Below are 19,952 nucleotides of genomic sequence, written 5' to 3' on the forward strand. Positions count from 1 at the left end.
TGGCCATATGTGTCTCGAGCACATATTTTGTAAAACCAAACTTTTATATATATACAACTATCTACCTATCAATGTTTTTCATGTGTTCTATTATCTTGTTCAATATATATGATGTGAATTGAATTGAATTTACATATGTCGCAAATTTATGTCTAAAACATGATTTGTCAATGTATTTAGAATTCTAGGAATGTGTTCATATTGGATATAATCAAAATGTCTTTCCATAAGGCAAACCCTTAAAAACATACGAAACATAGTTGGACTTCTATCTTAATAGACATTAGTGTACTCTAGTACTACAAGTTGTGAGTCAAGTTTGACAACTATATGACCGATACCATGAGAAATAGCATCATACAATAGCTCGATAACTGTGCTATACTTAGTCATGTTATTGGTAGAGTGATCAATACAAATCCCTTGTAAACTCAATACCTCGCCACTTGGAGAATATATAACCCATGTTGCAGAGGAAAGGTTCTGAGTAATATGACTAGCACCATCAGTATAACCAACATATGGTTTAAGGTTCGCTGACATCTGCAAACCAAATGTAAAGAAATATTAATAGAGACGGTAGGAAACTCCGAAGGGAACACATTGCAAACACACTCAACACACCTATAGACAATATGTACATAGTGAACCACACAAAAATGACTTAAGCAGAACATGTAATGTTCCTAAGTAGGAATACAAGTGATATAAAGCAAATAATCTGTGCAACAAATTATAAAAAACAAAAGATACATTAAACACCCATAGAAATGCTGCAAATATGGAACTACTGAGCCATTTTGTTACTTCTTTTAAGACAAAATACAAATGATAATAGAATGGTGCACCCAATCTTGCCTCAGTGGACAAGCATGACCAAAACCAGGTGAGAAAATGGTTGATCTAATAACTACTCCAACTGATGCACCAATCTGCACTGCACTGCCCAAAAAACTACCTTTCTACTAAAGTTCGAATGGTAGAAAGGTCCACTTCCTATGCCTAGAAAATTATATGCTTTCAACTCTGGACTCCTTGGCCTAAACCCAGAAAAACCCACGAAGGATTTTGGATGCTTTAGACTTCTGAAATTCGACCCCCTTGGTGCCCAACTTTAGCTGCAACTGCAAAACTCAGGTTGTTGGAATCTGCTGGTAAATCCTTCGGGAAATGGTCCCAAAGTCCTGGACTGACCCCTACTATCAATCCCATGACTTCCTGGATGGCCTTCCGGCCTATGGCACCTGCTCCTAAGCTCCATGAAAATTGCTGGACTGACCCTCTGCACTGTCCCCAAGCCTTTGTAATTCGAATTGCTGGGTTGTTGGCTCTGCTGGCTCCAAAACTCGCAAGGAATGTTGGCCTATTGCTGCTCTCCCAATCCTCTAACTCTCCCAACAAATGGCTGACCACTGATAGCTCCAACTCCTCTTGCGTATTCTCCAACTAGCTAGAAATACACACTCCCTGTTTGTGGCTGAATGAGAATGCTATAACACACTCCTGGATCACCTGAAATGAATGGAACTGCCTCTCTAGGGTAGGTACAAAAGGTCCCCCGAAGGAAAGGTTGAATCTCCCGCTTGAGAGATTCATGGCTAAACAACTGATTGACTCAGCAAAACAGCAGAGTGAACAGTTAAATAATTTTGTTTGCAAGATGTAAGAATCAATCCAAATGAGAGCTTCTTCCTCCTTATAACTCGTTGAGCCTTCCTTGCCCCATGTGGGCCCCTCCATCCACCTATTCGATTCCCAACATGCCATTCAAATCGCCCAGTTTGAATTATCTTGTGGGAGGCCCCCACATTCCACTAGTGGCCAAATAAAGTCAAATTGCCTCCTAAGTCCCTAGGTCGATAATGATGGGTTCTCTTCCTTAGCCAAAATTGTGCAAAATTGTGTAGCAACACCCTGTTACAAATGTATTTGAGAAAGGACATGGCAGTCCTCCCCTCCAAAATGTTGCTTGCCCTTCAGTAACCTTAAAGCTGGGTGCTCCAAAATGTGCTCACCCTCCCAGGTGGCATCCTCATCTGGCAAGTTCTTCCAATGCACCAAGAACTCCCTGATGGTCATGCTCCTCAGGTTTCTTTCCCTGCTCTCCAAGATGGCCCCAGGTTCCAAAACCAAGTGGGCCTCATCATCCAGTGGGGGTAAATCAACTGCTAGTATCACTTGTTGTCCCAACACCTTTTTAAGGCATGAGACATGGAATACATTGTGGATCGTGCTCTTCTGAGGCAGCTCTAAATCATAGGCTACCTCTCCAACTTGACTGATCACCAGGTATGGCCCATAGAAGCGTGGTTGTAGCTTCTCCGCCCCCTTCTTCTTCAGCGTGGACGGCCTGTAAGGCTGTAGCCATAGGTATACCAAGTCCTCCTCGAAATGCCTCTTCGTCCTGTGCTGGTCTGCGTACACCTTCTGTTGATTTTGGGCTGTCACCAGCTTATCCTTGAGAGCCTTGAGGATGTCTAGGCTCTCTTGGACCTAGTCTTTGCCCTTTGGGGCTCAGCTGTCTCCCAAAAAAATGTCAACAAAAGATAATGCATCATATCCATATAAAGCACAAAAAGGAGTCATACCAATGAACATGTGGTGAGTGGTGTTGTAGCAGTACTCGCCCAGATGCAACCACTGAATCCAAGCCCTCTGCTAATCGGTCATGTAGTTCCTCAGGTACCCCTCCAGCCACCGATTAACCCTCTCGGTTTCGCCATCTGTCTGAGGATGGTAGCTGGTGCTAAGAGTCAACTCTATCCCTACCAATCTGAAAAGTTCCTGCCAAAAGCCTCCCATGAACCTGCTGTCCTTGTCACTCACAATGTTCTTGAGGAGCCCATGCACCCTGAAAATCTCCCAAAAGAACAGTTCTGCAACATGTGCAATTGTGTATCTGGTGGGGATGGCAAAAAAGTGGGCATATTTGTTTAATCTGTCGACCACTACGTAGATGTAGTCCTTCCCCTGCACTGTGGGGAGCCCTGTGATGAAAAACAAGAGATACTTTCCCAGTTTCCCTCGGGGATGGGAAGTGGTTGTAGCAATCCTGCAGGGTTGATCAACTACCCCTTGTTCCTCTGACATGCCTCACACTCCTGTACGTGGTTAAACAAGTCCCCCTTGAGGCCCTTCCACATGAATCTCTCCTTGACTGCCATATATGTTTTCTGGAACCCCTGGTGCCCGAATAATTGTGAGTCATGTGCTGCCTGGAGCAACCTCTCTCTCAATTGCGAGTTGGGTACTAGGAAAATGTGCACCTTGTAATAGATGACCTCATCCATCACTCGGTAATGCTCATTTGCATGGGTACCCTCCAAGACATCGCATGCCCTCTTGTCCTTAGAGTACTCCACCAATAGCTACGCCTTCCAATCATGGCAGACACTCATGAGGGATAACCCAATTGGTCTTCGAGATAGAGAATCAACCACCACATTGTGCTTTCCCCACACATACTCTATGTTGAAGTCATATGTTTGCACCTTGCTGACCCATCTTTGCTGCTTGTCATGGAGGCCCTACTGCCCCATGAAGTGATGAAGACTGTTGTGGTCAGTCTTCACTCGAAACCTGTTTCTCACCAAGTATTGTCGGAACTTGGCCAATGCATGGATGATGGCCAACATCTCTTTGTCATATATGGAATATGACAGCTCATGTGGTAGGAGCGTTTGACTCTCGAAAGCAATGGGATGCCTATCCTGTGACAAGACTGCTCCAACTCCCACCCCGGATGCATCACACTCCACGGTGAAGGGCTGGGAAAAATCTGGAAGTGACAAGACTAGGCAACTGCTCATCACTTCCTTGAGGCAATCGAAGGCAATCTGTGCTTCATCAATCCATGAAAAAGCCCCTCTCTTGGTCAAATCGGTCAAGGGTGCTGCCATCTGTGAGAACCCCTTGAATATCTTCTTGTAGTAGGTGCAAATGCCCGAAGGACTTATCTTGAACATACTAGCGACACTGGATGGAGTTGGAAGCATTAACCCAAAATTGAATGCAGAGGCTTTGATATGGTATGATGAACCAGAAGCCAAGAAAATTTCCCAAACCAATAGTCACGAAGATGAAGTGAGACAGTGTCATGTTCAGGAGCGACACATTGTCATTAATAGGTCAAGTACCCTGTTTTCTCAATTTCCCCAACAATTTCTGGTCAGTACCTCTTTATTTTTTAATAAGCTTGATGATAACATCTGCTTGGTCTGTAAGTTCATCCTTCGGATGAATCCCTTTGAGTATGTTTAATGAACCTTCAGAATGAGTGATTTGGTCATGTCATGTTCGACGAGTCCATCGTTGTTTGACGTTTTTACGAGTCCAATGAAGGTGTAACTCTCTTCCTTTTTCATGTTTAGAGAGTTTGAAAAAGAGGCAAAAAATAAAACTCCAATGGTTCCTTTTCGTGAATAGTCTCTTGATTCTGAAAAGGCAAAAAACGATACTTAGGAGAACCTCTTAGCCATGTTTGAATAAGGTATTCCTTTTTCATAGTCTATCCTAGTCTGGAAAAAGGTTAAACTTATACTGGGTAGACATCTTTTCATTTACTTTAACGAGTTCGAAAAGACAAGGGCTTGACAATCCTTTCATGTTTAGGGATTCTGAAAAGAGATGACAGAGGACTCCAAGGGCTTCCTTTTTTGTGAGTTTACAAAGCCCGAAAAAGTGATAACAGTATGTTCCATAGTCAAAATGATATTTTTTAACTCAAAATGTTATTAGTTCCTTCAAACAGTGTTTAACCTGCTTAGAACATCACCAAAATATTAAAAATATCTGATACATGGTGAAATTAGGTAAAATTTAGGTCAAACCAATCAAATATAATTAAATAATCATAAAAATGACCATAAATAAGTGAAAATTAATTTCGTTTTTACCATTTCACATTTTACCTCTTGGTGAGTGAGCTTTGAGTGCATTTCCCACTGATCTTCAACAGCTGATTGCAACCAATCCAGTGGATCATTTTTGGTGCTTTCACTTTCAGGTAGGAGATCTTACCTTCCTATTTCTCTTTACGGTTCTGGTTTTTCATTTCATGCAGTTTTTTTCAAGTTTTGAGTTATTTAGGGCTTTAATTTTGCACCCTAGCTCCAGCTCACCCCAACAATGTCAAAAAGTGTGTTGAGCGAGCAAAAAATTAACTGTGGAGAGCATTGCAATGCACTGTTTCCCTTTAGTAGGGTGCGATGGGCGCATTTGAATTTTTTTTTTTTGCTCTCTTCACTCAAGTTTCTCTCAAATTTTTGCATGGGATTTATTCTAATGATTTCTCTTGTCATGTTTCAGGTATCCATCAAAACAAAATGGCTTTGATTTGGTGAGAAAGAGAACATTAAGTCCAAGACATGGATGCTGTCAATGATCCAACAACCATCCAGGCATTGAGAAACTGTGGGATTCTCAAGTTCTTTTGGCTCCCTGGGTGAGACAACAGATGTAACTATTGGGGTATATTGTCAACACATGGGATGTGTAGGCACAATCCTTCAGTCTCGAAGCACATATGCTCACCATACAGGTGGAAGATATTTATTCCTTGACAGGTTTGCAAGGAGAGTTGCTCCTATCTCGTTATCTGGTTCAAGAAGGGGTGGAGAGACTGTTAAGGACTATATTGTTGCACGTTGTAGACCTCGATCCCAACCAACAAAAGATGGGAAAATCGAGATAAAGGATGTGACCCATTTACCTCTCAAGACAATCCTTTTCATTATTTCTAGATTGATTGGCAGCGCTAACTTGCATTTAGCTAACAAGTCCCAAATTCAATAATGCATTAGAGTGCATAGAGTTGACAGTGTTTAATTGAAGCGAGAGGGCATTAGCAAACATGAAGGAACAACTCACCAAGGAAAATATGGGCGATTGAAAAACTTCAGGTATGGTTCCATTTTCATCCCATTCGCTTCAGAGAGGATTCCATTACTCTGTCCACAACATATCTCACTCGAGCTTCTGGATCCTAGAGCTCCACAGATGAGATGATGTGTAGAACTCATGTCTAGACATGTTGGTTCGTCTTCCATAAGTTTCACACTTTTTTTCTTTCGATAGTTGCGTATGCAACTCATTATGGTTGAAGACTATCCACATGTCGAGATGGACTACCATGGATGTCCAGAGCTCATGTTACCTAAAGGCGAGCAATGGAGTGGAATAGTTAAACCGAGATCATTTTGATTGTTTTTCTATTTTTGAGTTTTACAATGTTTTTGGTATTCTTCATGTATGTGAGACTAACTATTGATTCTTACATGCAGACATTGGACCTGTTCAACTTGTCGGTTCATCCTATCTTCAACGTCCTAGAGACCCACAACAGGCACAGGTTGGAGTACATGTTGTTTCAGGGCCACAAGAGGTGTTACATGATCTCAATGTGGTTGAGACTCTTGCAGAGTTCAAGCGACATGTCAAGGTATTGACCCAGGGCATACCAGAGATTAGGGTCAATCAGATCCCTATGAGATTGCCGCACCATACTATCAGGGTGGCTAATCATATTAGTCAACTATTGTGCAAAGTAGCTCGTGCAGTTGCTTTTAAGATCACCATCAGGATTAGTCTACTACAAGGCTATATAGCCATTTTAGACTACATGCATTTTTGATATGATAGGTCGTGTGGCCATATGTGTCTCGAGCACAAATTTTGTAAAACTAAACTTTCATATATATAAAGCTATCTACCTATCAATGTTTATCATGTGTTCTATTATCTTGTTCAATATATATGATGTGAATTGAATTGAATTTACATATGCCACAAATTTATGTCTAAAACATGATTTGTCAATGTATTTAGAATTCTAGGAATGTGTTCATATTGGATATAATCAAAATGTCTTTGCATAAGGCGAACCCTTAAACATACGAAACATAGTTGGACTTCTATCTGAATAGACATTAGTGTACTGTAGTACTATAAGTTGTGAGTCAAGTCTGCCAACTATATGAATGATACCATGAGAAATAGCATCATACGATAGCTCGATCACTGCGCTATGCTTAGTCATGTTATTGGTAGAGTGATCGATACAAATCCCTTGTAAACTCAATAACTCACCACTTGGAGAATATATAACCTGTTATGCTCCTATACCAATAGGTGTCATATTTCATGATTGACTGGTTAAAAATTCCTAATATGTTCATCATTTCCCTGCTACAAAGGTTTTCCATATTTTGAAAAAACCAAAAAATTAAAAAATGTAAGGAAGGTATACCCTAAAAGAAAAATTAAAGGGTAAAAAGAAAAATGGTCAGGAAAAAGAAAAGAAATGAACCCCAAATAAAAAAGCCAGGAAAGTGTGCAAGTCCAAATGCAACTCCTATTTCATGCTCTATAAATAAAGTTTCATGAGTAGTTTGTTGAACTTCATGCTGCAGTTGATGAATGGCCAAACAGCGTAATCTTGGCTAGTTCATGTTTGAATTTCCTATTTTAGAGATAGAGAATAAACTCTGTCCAAACCATTTAAACTTGGCAGATAAGTAGATAGGTAGAGAAGCAAAGGAGCTCAACTGTTTACACTGAGCCCTTGGAAGAAATACGTGCAGATTTAGATAGGCTTACAATGAAAAGAAAATAAAAGCTAGAAGGGTTTGCTAGTCTAAATGCACCCAAAGAGAAAAGAAGAAAAAATGTTAGGTACTGTAGGCTGGGTAGGTAGTTTTGATGTTGCAGAAAGAATTTTGTGATAAGTTTTGTCTCTCAGAATGATTAAATACTACTTTTATCACAGGTACTATGGCATAAGCATGACTAAATCCCCTCCATCCTTTCTCCAAATCATTTGCTAATTTCCCTCAGAGATATTGAGATCTGCTCAATATCCCCAAATTACTCCATCTCATTTCATAAATGGCCTAAACAGAACCACTTTTTTACTTAGGCACAAAGCCACATTTCTTGTGTAAAACCCTTTTCATTCCCTTAGCCTAAGTTTTTTAACATTAGACTCAGCGCTTGCTTCCAATCATATTCATATTAACAAATAACCTTATTATATAAATCCCTTGTATAAATTCCCCTTTCCCATATATTATTAATATACTAAAAACCCCTATATTCTAATATCCCGCCCCGGTTTAATTATAAACCATATCTTTATGTGACTCGGGATTTAAAGGTTTATTTGAAATCTTTAAATAACCTAACCCGTTGCGCAAAACCCAAGAGTTAATTAACATTTGGTTAATTAATAACTTAAACCAACCCCGACAACCAATGATATTATGCCCGATATGGTTTATTGGTGTTTAAATACATGGGCCCCCCGCGCGTAACCCTCCATCACCTCCAGTGAGCGCCAACCGTTTGATTGGCGCCCTCCCATCGGACGGCTAACATCTATATCGCGCCCCCCCTTCCATTCGATGTTTAAAGCGCGGGGAACTGTGGTATTGCCGCCCGTACCTTGGACGCGTGGCGCACTCCCGTTGTGCTCACTGCCTCTCCGCCCAAAACCACTCTGGCCCATAAGCGGTGCGGGCCAAAACCGCTTACCGCCCTCCCGCGGGCCCTCAGCTGACGTCACGACCACATCACCTCCACGTCACCATTCCGTACCCCCGCTAAACGACAACCTGTCTCCTCGCTGACGTCATCTGTCATTAAATGTCAAAATTACCCGCCAAAGCCAAATTTTGTTAAATTATCGGGAAAATGTCATTTTCATTCACTTTCTCTGCGAACTGTTTCCATGCACATTACGTTTGTTGATTGCTCGAGCACCCAGTCCGCCACCCGACCAAGAAATTATAGTGTCATGCTTTGCAACTCGTCGGTCAACCTGCGAATCGCAGTGTTTTTTGCCTAAACACAGGTATTTACCCCGTTTTCACTTCCCGAACCCGTAATTTCGTTTTTCCTCTGTGAATCTTACCTATACAAGCCAAATTCAAGCTGAAAACAGTACACAGTTGCCATACAAGGACACCAGAACCACTGTTGTTTTGCCCATTTTCCTACAGAAACCCGGCCTCCAGTTTAAAGATACAAAAACAAAAAATGGAAGCTCCCGTAGCCTACAATGTGGCGCCCCTCAATGCACCTCATGAAGACCAGGATTGGTTACCCTTGGCTGACAGGGATTTTCAAATAAAAGAGTTATCTGGTGATATGAACCATCTCTAAGCATTTTTCCAAATTAGGAATAGTCATCTGAGTAACTCTGATATCCTAGATATTATCCACCATCGCTGTGCAAACTATGACCCTGTATCTGGTGGGGATGGCAAAAAAGTGGGCATATTTGTTCAATTTGTCGACCACTACGTAGATGCAGTCCTTCCCCTGCACTGTGGGGGCCCTGTGATGAAATCCATAGAGATACTTTCCCAGTTTCCATCGGGGATGGGAAGTGGTTGTGGCAATCATGAAGGGTGGATCAACTGCCCCTTGTTGCTCTGACATACCTCACACTCATGTACGTGGTTCAACACATCCCCCTTGAGGCCCTTCCACGTGAATCTCTCCCTGTCTGCCATATATGTTTTGTGGAACCCCTGGTGCCCGGATAATTGTGAGTCATGTGTTGCCTGGAGGACCCTCTCTCTCAATTTCGAGTTGGGTACTAGGAAAATATGCAGCTTGTAATAGATGACCTCATCCATGACTCGGTAATGCTCATCTGCATAGGTACCCTCCAAGACCTCGCATGCCCTCTTGTCCTTGGAGTACTCCACCAATAGTTGAGCCTTCCAATCATGGCAGATGCTCATGAGGGATAACCCAACTGGTCATCGAGATAGAGAATCAACCACCACATTGTGCTTTCCCCACACATACTCTATGTCGAAGTCATAGGTTTGTACCTTGCTGACCCATCTCTGCTGCCTGTCATGGAGGCCCTACTGCCCCATGAAGTGATGAACACTGCTGTGATCAGTCATCACTAGAAACCTATTTCCCACCAAGTATTGTTGGAATTTGGCCAATGCATGCATGGTGGCCAACATCTCTTTGTCATATATGGAATATGACAGCTCATGTGGTAGGAGCTTTTGACTCTTGAAAGCAATGGGATGCCTCTCCTCTGACAAGACTACTCCAACTCCCACCTCGGATGCATCACACTCCACGGTGAAGAGCTGGGAAAAATCTAGAAGTGCCAAGACTGAGCAACTGCTCATCAATTCCTTGAGGCGATCGAATGCAATCTGTGCTCCATCAGTCCATGCGAAAGCCCCTCTTGATCAAATCAGTCAAGGGCGCTGCCTTCTTTGAGAACCACTTGAATAACTTCCTGTAGTAGGTGTGAATTCCCAAGAATCCCCTCAGCGCAATCACATCTTAGGGTAATGGCCAATCCCAGATGGCCCGTATCTTTTCCTCATGGACCTTCAACCCATCAACACCAATGATATGCCCTAGGTAGAGCATCTTTGTCAAACCAAACTTGCACTTGGATAGCTTGGCATAAAATTGCTGCTCCTCGAGGATGCGTAGTACCTCCTCCAAGTGTTGGAGATGCTCCTCCCATGTCCAGTTGTAAAGCATAATGTCATCGAAGAAAACCAGCACGGACCTCCTCAATTGTCCCCGGAAGACATGGTTCATGCATGACTGGAAAGTGGCCGGAGTGTTGATTAGCCCAAATGGCATGACCAAGAACTCGAAGTGCCCATAGTGGCACCGAAAAGTTGTCTTAGGGATATCTTGATCCCTCATCCTGATCTAGTGGTACCATGAATGCAAATCGATCTTAGAGAAGTACTTGGCTCCTCTAAGCTCACCCATCAGCTCATCTATGCAGGGAATGGGGTACCAGTTCTTCAGTGTCTTTCTGTTGAGGGCCCGATAGTCAATGCACATACGAAGTGTCACATCCTTCTTCACCAGCACTACTAAAGAAGCAAACGGGCTGGAGCTTGGCCTGATATGGCCCAATGTTAACAGCTCCTAAATGGCCTTCTCTATCTCATCCTTATAGGCCTTGGGATGCATATAAGGGGTGGTGATCACTGCATGCACACCCGGCTCCAACTGAATAGTGTGCTCAAATCCCTTGTTTGGTGGTTGCCCTAGTGGAATGTCCCCAAACAAAACTATGTATACGTCCAGCAAAGCCTGCATGTTTAGTGGTGGTGGCTGAGCCTGTCCCCCAGCCTCTGAAATCATTAGCTCTACCGCCCATGCAATGTCCCCATGTTGTATATTTGCTTCCATCCTATGTGCCGATACTATTTGAGGCGAATAAGACTACATGCCTCTCAAATCTACCAGTTTGCCATCCGGCCCAATGAACCCCATCTCTAGCTCCTTCCAATCTGTCGCGACTTGCCCAAGAGAATATTACCACTGGACACCCATCAGCATGTTGGTGTCTGGCACATCGACCACAAAGAAATGGTTCGTCATCGAGTAGTTCCCCATAACCACTGTGAAAGAAGGCACATATCGAGTGCATTATATGGTACGGTCCCCTAGTACTAGGACTGAAAAGCCCTCAAACTCAGCCGTGCTGAGGCCCCTCCTTTGAACCAACTTGGAATCTATGAAATTGTGGGTAGCTCCACTGTCAACTACGACTGACACCCTCTGCCCCTATACAATGCCTCTGATCCTCAGTGTCAAAAATTTGGGAAGCCCGCATAAGGAAGCAAGGACTCCGTCAAATGGGGCAAGGGATGCCCCTCCCTGTGGAGGTGGTTGTGGTGTGATCTGAATTTGAAACTACTTGAAATTTGTTTGCAAGGTATTCAATTCAGAATTAAACATGTTTAAAATATTTCCATGTCTTGCAGAAAGAAAACCCATGAAATTTTCCGCTGTTCATGACCCATTTAAGCATAGCAGAGTTATTTCCTTTTACTATTTAACACATTAAAATGAATTTGTTCTGCAAAATAAATCAACCACAAATGCAAAAGAAGTTGATAAAGCAGTTCACCCCCTCCAGGGCTACGTCTGCTGGGTCCAAAGCTCCCAACCGGGCTTGTCCTTGTTTTTATTAAATGCTCAAATTGAAAATACAGCTGAATAGAAGCATCTACAGGAGAAATAGATGGTAAAAATGGATGAACACTTGAATCCTTCAGGATTGACTATTGGATCACCTCCAATGGATACCTGCAACCCTATACAGTCTTCACAAAACTAGGCCCTGGTGACTCCTAGAACTTTCACAGCTCCAAAACCTCTGCAAAATGACCTCAGATGTCTGTAAGACCTGCACCAATGGCTTTAGAAGGTCGAAAATACCCAAAATTAAAGAACAATAAAAAAAATAAAAAAAAATAAAAAATAAAAAAAAATTCCAAAACCGACTTTCCTAGCCAAAGTTATGGCCATTTAAAGTTTCTCCAGTTTGCCCCTAGAAAAACTCCAGCTAACTTTGGTTAACTCCAGATAGCTCCGCCAATTATGGCAGCTCCGCTAAATTTGGCGCTCCTGCCAAATTTCCGCCAACTTAACTGCAGTTACATTTAATGTTTGGTGGTTGCCTCAGATTTCGTGCCTGGCGGAATATTCCTTTTTTTTTTTCTTTTTTTTTTAAATTAAAATTTCTAATGTTATGGACAAATTCTTCCTTTTGCCATAACTTCCTCATACGACGACCATTTTTTGAACCGTTTGCGGCGCCGGAATCGGAAGACGAGCACTTTCCAGTCATTCCACTTTGAACTAGTTCTAAGCACTTTAAATTTTGAGCATTTTACGACACTTAGGACATGAGCACCTGATCACGCCACCCCATTGGGAAGCTTTTGGACCCCAAAAGCCTTCAACTACTTGTTAAAGAGGTGAGGGTACAGCTCCCTCACTCTGTCCACCTCCATCCACTTTGCCTTGTTCGATTTGCTGCCTCTGAAACCAACCCGAACATAATCTACACTGCCCCTCCTTGAAGTGTGTGTCCTTCTGTCAAGGATTGTATCTTCTTTCAGCTCATCTAAGAATTCTGGCGAGAAATCTTCTATAGATGGCAGCTGAACAACATTTTCATGATCAGCAATCAAAGGAGGTTCATACAAACGTAAGTTCTCCACATTGACAACAGAATACATTTGCATGTAGGAAAGCAAATCTAATTGAAAAGCATTATTTCCAACCTTCTTGAGGATTTTGAATGGACCATAATGAATAGGCTTCAGCTTTTTACCTTCTCCTTGCATCCTTTCCTTACTAATGTACAACCATACCTCATCTCCTTCTTGAAACTTGTGATCGACTCTATGCTTGTCATGTCTTTCCTTGTACTTGCCTCGACTCTTCTCAAGCTATTCTTGAATTTGCTGATGTATTTGCTAAATTCTTTCAATGAATGAACGAGCTTTGTCAATGTCACTATGTCCCTCAATGGCGACATCTTTCTCAAGAATGAAATCAAGAGGTGATTTTGGCAAGTAACCAAAACAAGCTTCAAACGGTGAGGTGTTTGTGGAAGAGTGCTTGGCACGATTGTAAGCATGCTGTATGTAGTGTAAATGTTCATCCCAAAGCTTGCGATGCTTGCTGCAATAACCTCTCAAGAGGTGCACAATGGTTCTATTCACAACTTCGGTTTGTACATCTGTTTGCGGATGGAAAGCAGTACTTTTCTTCAACTTTGTGTCCATCATCTCCCATAGGTTGGACCAAAAATTCCCCACAAATCTGGAATCCCTGTCACTAATAATGGAAGTAGGCAAACCAAAGTGAATCCATACATGATGAAAAAATAATTCAGCAGTTTGTTCAGCAGTTATAGTTTTCTTACAAGGCATAAGTATACACATTTTGCTGAAACGATCAACTACTACATATAAATAATCATGCTGCTTTCGAGATTTTGGCAAACCTCCTACAAAATCCATAGAGATGCTCTCCCATGGTCTAGAAGGTACCGGCAAAAGAGTATACAAACCAAGCTTCCTGTTCCTAGGCTTGCTTGTAGCACATAATGAACAACCTCTTATGAACCTTGAAACATAATCTACCATGCGAGGCCAATAGCAATACCTCTGTAGATGTGCAACTGTTTTGCTCACACCAAAATGGCCAGCAATAAGAGAAGAATGAGCTTCTCTTATGACATTTATCCTCTCCCCCTGTGGTATACACAACTTGCCCAAATGAAACAGCAAATTGTTATGCATGTGATAGTCATTTTCCTCTACATGATTTCCTTTACTCAAGTTAGCATACACATCTTTAAAGTCATCATCAGATGCATATTGTTCTATGTAACTATCATGTACAATGGAATCATTCTTAAGTAAAGTAACATCACCAATAATAAGCCTTGAAAGCATATCAGCAACCTTATTCAAAGTACCTTTCTTATACCTTATTACCAAATTGAACTGTTGCAAGAAGCCCATCCATCTGAAGTGTCGTGACTGTTGTAACTTGCTTTGTGATTGCAAGTACTGTAAGGGCTGATGGTCGGTATGTATAACAGTTTCTTTGCCCATCAAGTAGTGTTTCCACTTTTTGACGCTTTGTACCAACGCATACAACTCCTTATCATATGTAGGATAATTTACAACAGCACCATTAAAAGTTTCAGAATGAAAAGTGTTGGATAGGTAAATCCCCTCTGCGGACAGAGGCGATCCCACTAGCCTATAACAGAACTAGCCACAATCAAACCACGCTGCTACGCAAGTTCCTAGTTATGCATCAAAGGTGAATCAAGAAGACCAACCTAGAGTCCAACGCTATGATTGAAGCAGAGTTGATATCCCCGCTCCCTCGCTCCAACAGATCATAAACGAACACCTGCAGATCATAAAGGAAGAGACAGATACCAACATAAAAACTACCAAGGCACAACTATATTTCAGTCAGAAAGGAAATAAATCAACACATCACCATAGTAGACAATGAGATTGGAACTATAATAGCAGTCGCTCATCAATTAATAATAAACAGGAAAAGTTACAACCATTGTTCTGACGTTGACCCTTCTCCTGACTGGGCGAGTAACTATATGTGTCTTGCAATGCATCTCCTCTCCGGCAGCATAACCTCTCTAGCACTCACTAGCATTCCTCCAAGAACTCAAGAACTCAACATCTAACACTCCATGACTAACGATTATCACCACTATCACTAGCTTGTCCAATGCATAATGACAAGCTTATATAGATGAAGAAGGGAGGAGGATACGATGAACCGGGACACCTTTTGTGGATTAACATTATCCCCAAAAGCCATTAAAGATGGAGATAGGATAGAGCTCGACATAAAGCTGATTTTTTATCCTCAGAAAAGCTCCATGCAATGAAGGAAACAACAGTCGGACGTGCGTTAAGGCAAAAAGCATGACCAAACTTGGTTGGCGCCACTGCTGCTCTAAGACAGAGTGCCAATGGTCGCGCCCTCTTTTGAGGATCTCCATGATTGGCGTGAGTAAGACACTGTGGACTTGCGCCAATGGAAAAAGAGCACTTTTCAGGGATAATCTGCAGAAGGTGTCTTCAGGGAACATGGAGTACATACTCAGGGGAACATAACGCAAGTGTTTTTAGACTTTGTCACTTCTTATAACTCCCGGGATGAGTCCTCCAAGGTACGACAAGACGAGTAACAGGGATGGTGACAAATTACTGTGTAACAGATGCCCCCTAAAGCATGAAGTCCGAGAGGTGGAGAGGGGTGAAATGCTTTACAAGAATACACAAGAACACATAAGAGCACATATAGTTACTGCCGCCGAGGATCTGTATTAAGAGACATGACTGATAGTTCAATTACATGATGTACGTGGTATGGTCGCAGCCATCCATAAAAGAGTACATAAATAATCTGAATCCATAGTATGGACGCAACCATCTGGTTAGGATCAATGAATTGACTCAGGTATGGTCGCAGCCATCCAGTGAATGAGTCAAGTATCAAGAATAACGCCTGGATTACAACAGACACAATCCAGGGTCTTGCGCTCCATCTCGACCCGAACAAGAGTACAAGTTCAAGCATGTGAATATATTAGCTGAAGTCGAACATGCATGAACATCGTCTGATTACCAGTCAATAGTGGAAATTGTTAACAGACGCGAGAGGTACCACCAATAATGACAATGGTCCTCAAGGTACTATAGGTACAATCTACGGCGCGTGAATTAATGATCTGAAGTCGAACGCCCGCAGAATCATTCGATCGGAGGCCAATGATGGAAACCTCACGTCGAACACGAAGAACCTGCCATTGAGGCATGCAGGCTCCAAGGCACCGGAAGGGAATCTCTAGATCAACTTCCTGGATAATGAGTTCAAGTCGACAGGGAGTGACCTGATCGAAGGTGGGCCATAATGTTTCCCACATCATCGACACGAGACAGAGAGATAATGTTGTGAATCAAGATTGTGCGAACTGTCAGAGGGAGGTTGTTTCTTTGCAGAGGTCAACTTCTCTTGAACATATCGGTGGCACATTAACGGAATTGGCAGTATTTGACATCAATGTATCAAAGGTCATGATGACGAGGCAATGAGTGGATGAGAGGTCAAATAAGGTACCCGAGTCCATGGAAGCAAGTGAAAGATATGAGATGAAATATCCCCACCCTGGACACGAAAGCAGAAAAGTGCCATGTTCAAGAGCGACATACTGTCGTCACGGTAATAATTATGGTTCAAAAATTTTCTTTTCCCCCCGCCATTTCTGGCGAGTACCCCAGTTATTTTTACCAAGCTTGATGGGGATAGCATGTGCTTGTGTTGTGACAAAATCCGATGTCATTAAGTTTTAACGAGTCTGACAAAGGAAGAACTCGGCGTCTTTTCATGTTTAGAGAGTTTGAAAAGACAGCAGAAAAGGAAACTCCAGGGATGTCCTTTTTCGTAAAGTTGTGTCTCTCGGGCCCGAAAAAGTATAAAATAATACCCGAAAGAACCGCCTGATCATTACGATCGAGGAGTACTTTTCATAATTAGTGATTTCGACCCGAAAAATTAAAAAAGCGGTCAAAACCACGTCGTTTCGTAACCATTAACGAGTTTGAAACGACAAAAACCCGGTAATCTTTTTATGTTTTAACGGTCGACAAAAAGAACTTAAAACGACCGCCCCTTATTACCATTTAACGAGTCAAGAGGAGTGACTCGGCAATCTTTTCCTCTTTAAATGGTCAGAAAAGAGCTGAAAGCAGACCTTGAAGTAACCTTTTCTGGTGTTTTACCGAGCTCGAAAAAGCCGAAAAAAGGAGCTCGTTATGTTGCTTGAGTGGCACTAATCCCTGTCAACATACAAAAACAGCGTAAAACCCTACTTTGACATAAAAACATTCACAAAAACATTATTTTAATGTATTTTTAAGCCAAAAGAAGTTATAAATAGTGAAATGGTAAAAAATAAAATTACTTTTCACTTTTTACCTTGTGAGTTTACCGTTGGAGGGTTTTGGGTGCAAATTTCAACTGCTGATTGCGACCAATCCAGGAGACCATTCGAGCCGCCGTTTGAAACAGGTAAGAGGCCTCATCCTTAGCTTCATTTTTATTCCATTCTTTCAGTTTTCCATCCACAGAATGATCCTCTGCAAGGGGTATTGCAAAAAATAGGGTTGCGCCCATTGGCGCGAGTTTCCCACGCGGGTTCGCGCCAATGGGCTATTTTCCTAAAAGGAGTCGCGCCATTTTCGCGACTGTTTGGAAAACAGTCGCGCCAATTGCGCGAACCAATTTTCACATAATTTTGACCGTTGAACCTGCAATTTTCTTTGATTTTTGGTTTCACCATTGATCTTATGATGACATTTTGGTGTTTTGGTTGCAGGAATTGGTCAGAATGGCTATAGAATGGAGAGAAAGGGAACATGAGGCCATAGATGCTTTGGCATTGGAAGATGACGCATGCATGGATGCTTTGCGAGATTGTGGCTTGAAAAAATTCTTCCTTACCTCATACCTACGTGCACAGCTCGAGTTACTAAGGTTTATTGTGGACGCCTGGGATATTGAGGATCAGGTATTCCGCCTGAAAGACCAGACATTGGAGTTGGATGTCTCTGATGTCTATTTTATTACTGGACTATCTTGGCGGGGTGCACGGCCCATCTTGACCGGTAGCAGGCCTTCCGGGGAAAAGATGGGTGAAGTAATGGAAAGGGTTTGTCCTGGGGCCCATACTGGGTCCAACAGTGCCAAGGTGGATATTGTCACTATTCCGGATCTGGTGTTACGAGTGGTATTATTTACTATCACCCGGACTGCTGGGGTACAGGCACCCCACGAGGCCAGCAAGAATCACTTGCTGCTGGCGACTGAGTGTCTGCACCCTACACTGTTTGATTGGGCAACGACAGTGACAACAAACATCAAGAGGCAGCTTACCAAATGTAAGCGTGATGGCAATAAGCAGTTTGGATATGGATCCATCATAGTATCGTTTTTCCTGGAGCGGTTACCGATATTCCGGATCCCGGGAGGCATAGTGGCAGACCCAGTGCCACGGGAGCCGAGGTTGGCTCGATGGGCACCACTTATGCCTAGAGGAGGTGGGGGCCAGCAGATGGCCTGGAGGCCCGAGTTCTTCATTTGGCTCCAACACCAGTTGATCGTCGTGGAGGACTGGCCCTATGCGGGCACTGATTTTACTGGAGATCCAGACCTCCCGTTGCCTGAGGGAGAGGACTGGGACGAGGAGCTAGGTAAGGACCCTTTATGTTTTTAATATTTTAACATATTCAAGTTTTTGTAATTCATGTCTGTTTCTTACAGCACCTATATATATGTATGCAGACGTTGGTGCAGAGCGACCAGCCGACTTGCCTCACAACGTACGGAGAGTACAACCTGCAGCGGACCCTCAGGCAGAGGGTGACGATGATGACCTAGTACAGAACCTCGAGGCACTTACTCGAGGGATCCCAGATTATGGCAGACTGGCAGACGTGCCTAGAGCGTACCAGAGGCATACGGTGGGAGTATCTACTCGCGTCCATCGTCTGTTGAGACGCTTGGTGCGGGCGGTGACATGCTATCATGAGCATCACCGCGATTAGATGCTTAGGTTTCATTTTTGCACGTTTTTGAGAGACATGTTGTCGACGGCTGTATGAGACTTGGACATGTATCATTTTTGGGTTATGTAATGCGCGCGGCGCAAACATTATGACACACACGTATATATATATACATATGTTTATGGTTCATTATTGTGTTTTCATGTGCTTGCTTACATAATGTTTTAATTACAAATTATGCAGATGTCTATCTAATACATGATTGGCCAATGCATCATATAATGTGTTTAATTGTCTCGGAACATGTTGATATGTAATAAAATCAAAATGCCTTTCTAACAACCTTACACGTAAATACAACCTTAGTATATGATGGTTTCTGACGGAATATTGCCCGTTGAGCTGGTGGACAACAAGTTGAGAGTCCAGGTTCACTATCAATGCGCGAATACCGAAATTAATTGCTCTAGCAAGTAGCTCGATTACAACACAGTATTCGGCGACATTGTTAGTAGTACGGCCTAAACACACACCCTGGCAATCTATTAGCTCGCTATGAGGATCGTAGATTACCCACGCCGCAGAAGACAAATCGCGGGTACTGCGGCAGGCACCATCAGCGAAACCAACATAAGGTGCATCCGGCATCTGCACAAGAAGCGAAAAACACAATAAGTGGTAGCTATGTCTCGAAAACCGACACACAATACACTAAAGTACATGTATGTACACAATAAAATGTACCAGCATCACGCATAGTACTTCTTCAAGTAAAGCCCATTTCGGGCCTTCCCAAGAGGGTTTCCTTCATAATCAATCAGCTCGTAGGCCCCTTTCTGCAGGACGTTCTTGACAATATAAGGGCCTAGCCACATAGATTCGAGCTTTCCTGCGCCTAGCTTATCTTTTGCTTGATCATAGAGTAGGACTAAGTCTCCCTCAACGAAAGAACGTGGATGGACGGTCTGATCGAAGTGAGTCTTGACTCGCTTCTTTTGCGTTTCGATGGCTAAGGAGGCCAGGCGACGAGTC

General features: G+C 42.7%; 1 protein-coding gene across 2 annotated transcripts in view; it reads right to left on the reverse strand.

The window, feature by feature from the left end:
• Positions 1-208: 208 nt before the first annotated feature.
• Positions 209-19,952, reverse strand: part of LOC149148927 (uncharacterized) — a 243,127-nt gene continuing 223,383 nt past the window's right edge. For both annotated transcript variants that reach the window (XM_089443801.1, XM_089443800.1), the window contains one exon: positions 209-543. In XM_089443801.1, the coding sequence (XP_089299927.1) occupies positions 527-543 (17 nt within the window). In that variant the 3' untranslated portion in view covers positions 209-526. The remainder of the gene's footprint in view (positions 544-19,952) is intronic.

This window comes from Pinus tabuliformis, chromosome 9 (assembly GCF_031772625.1).
Source record: "Pinus tabuliformis cultivar Carrire ecotype Pingquan chromosome 9, CPIR1, whole genome shotgun sequence".
Taxonomy (NCBI): Eukaryota; Viridiplantae; Streptophyta; class Pinopsida; order Pinales; family Pinaceae; genus Pinus; species Pinus tabuliformis.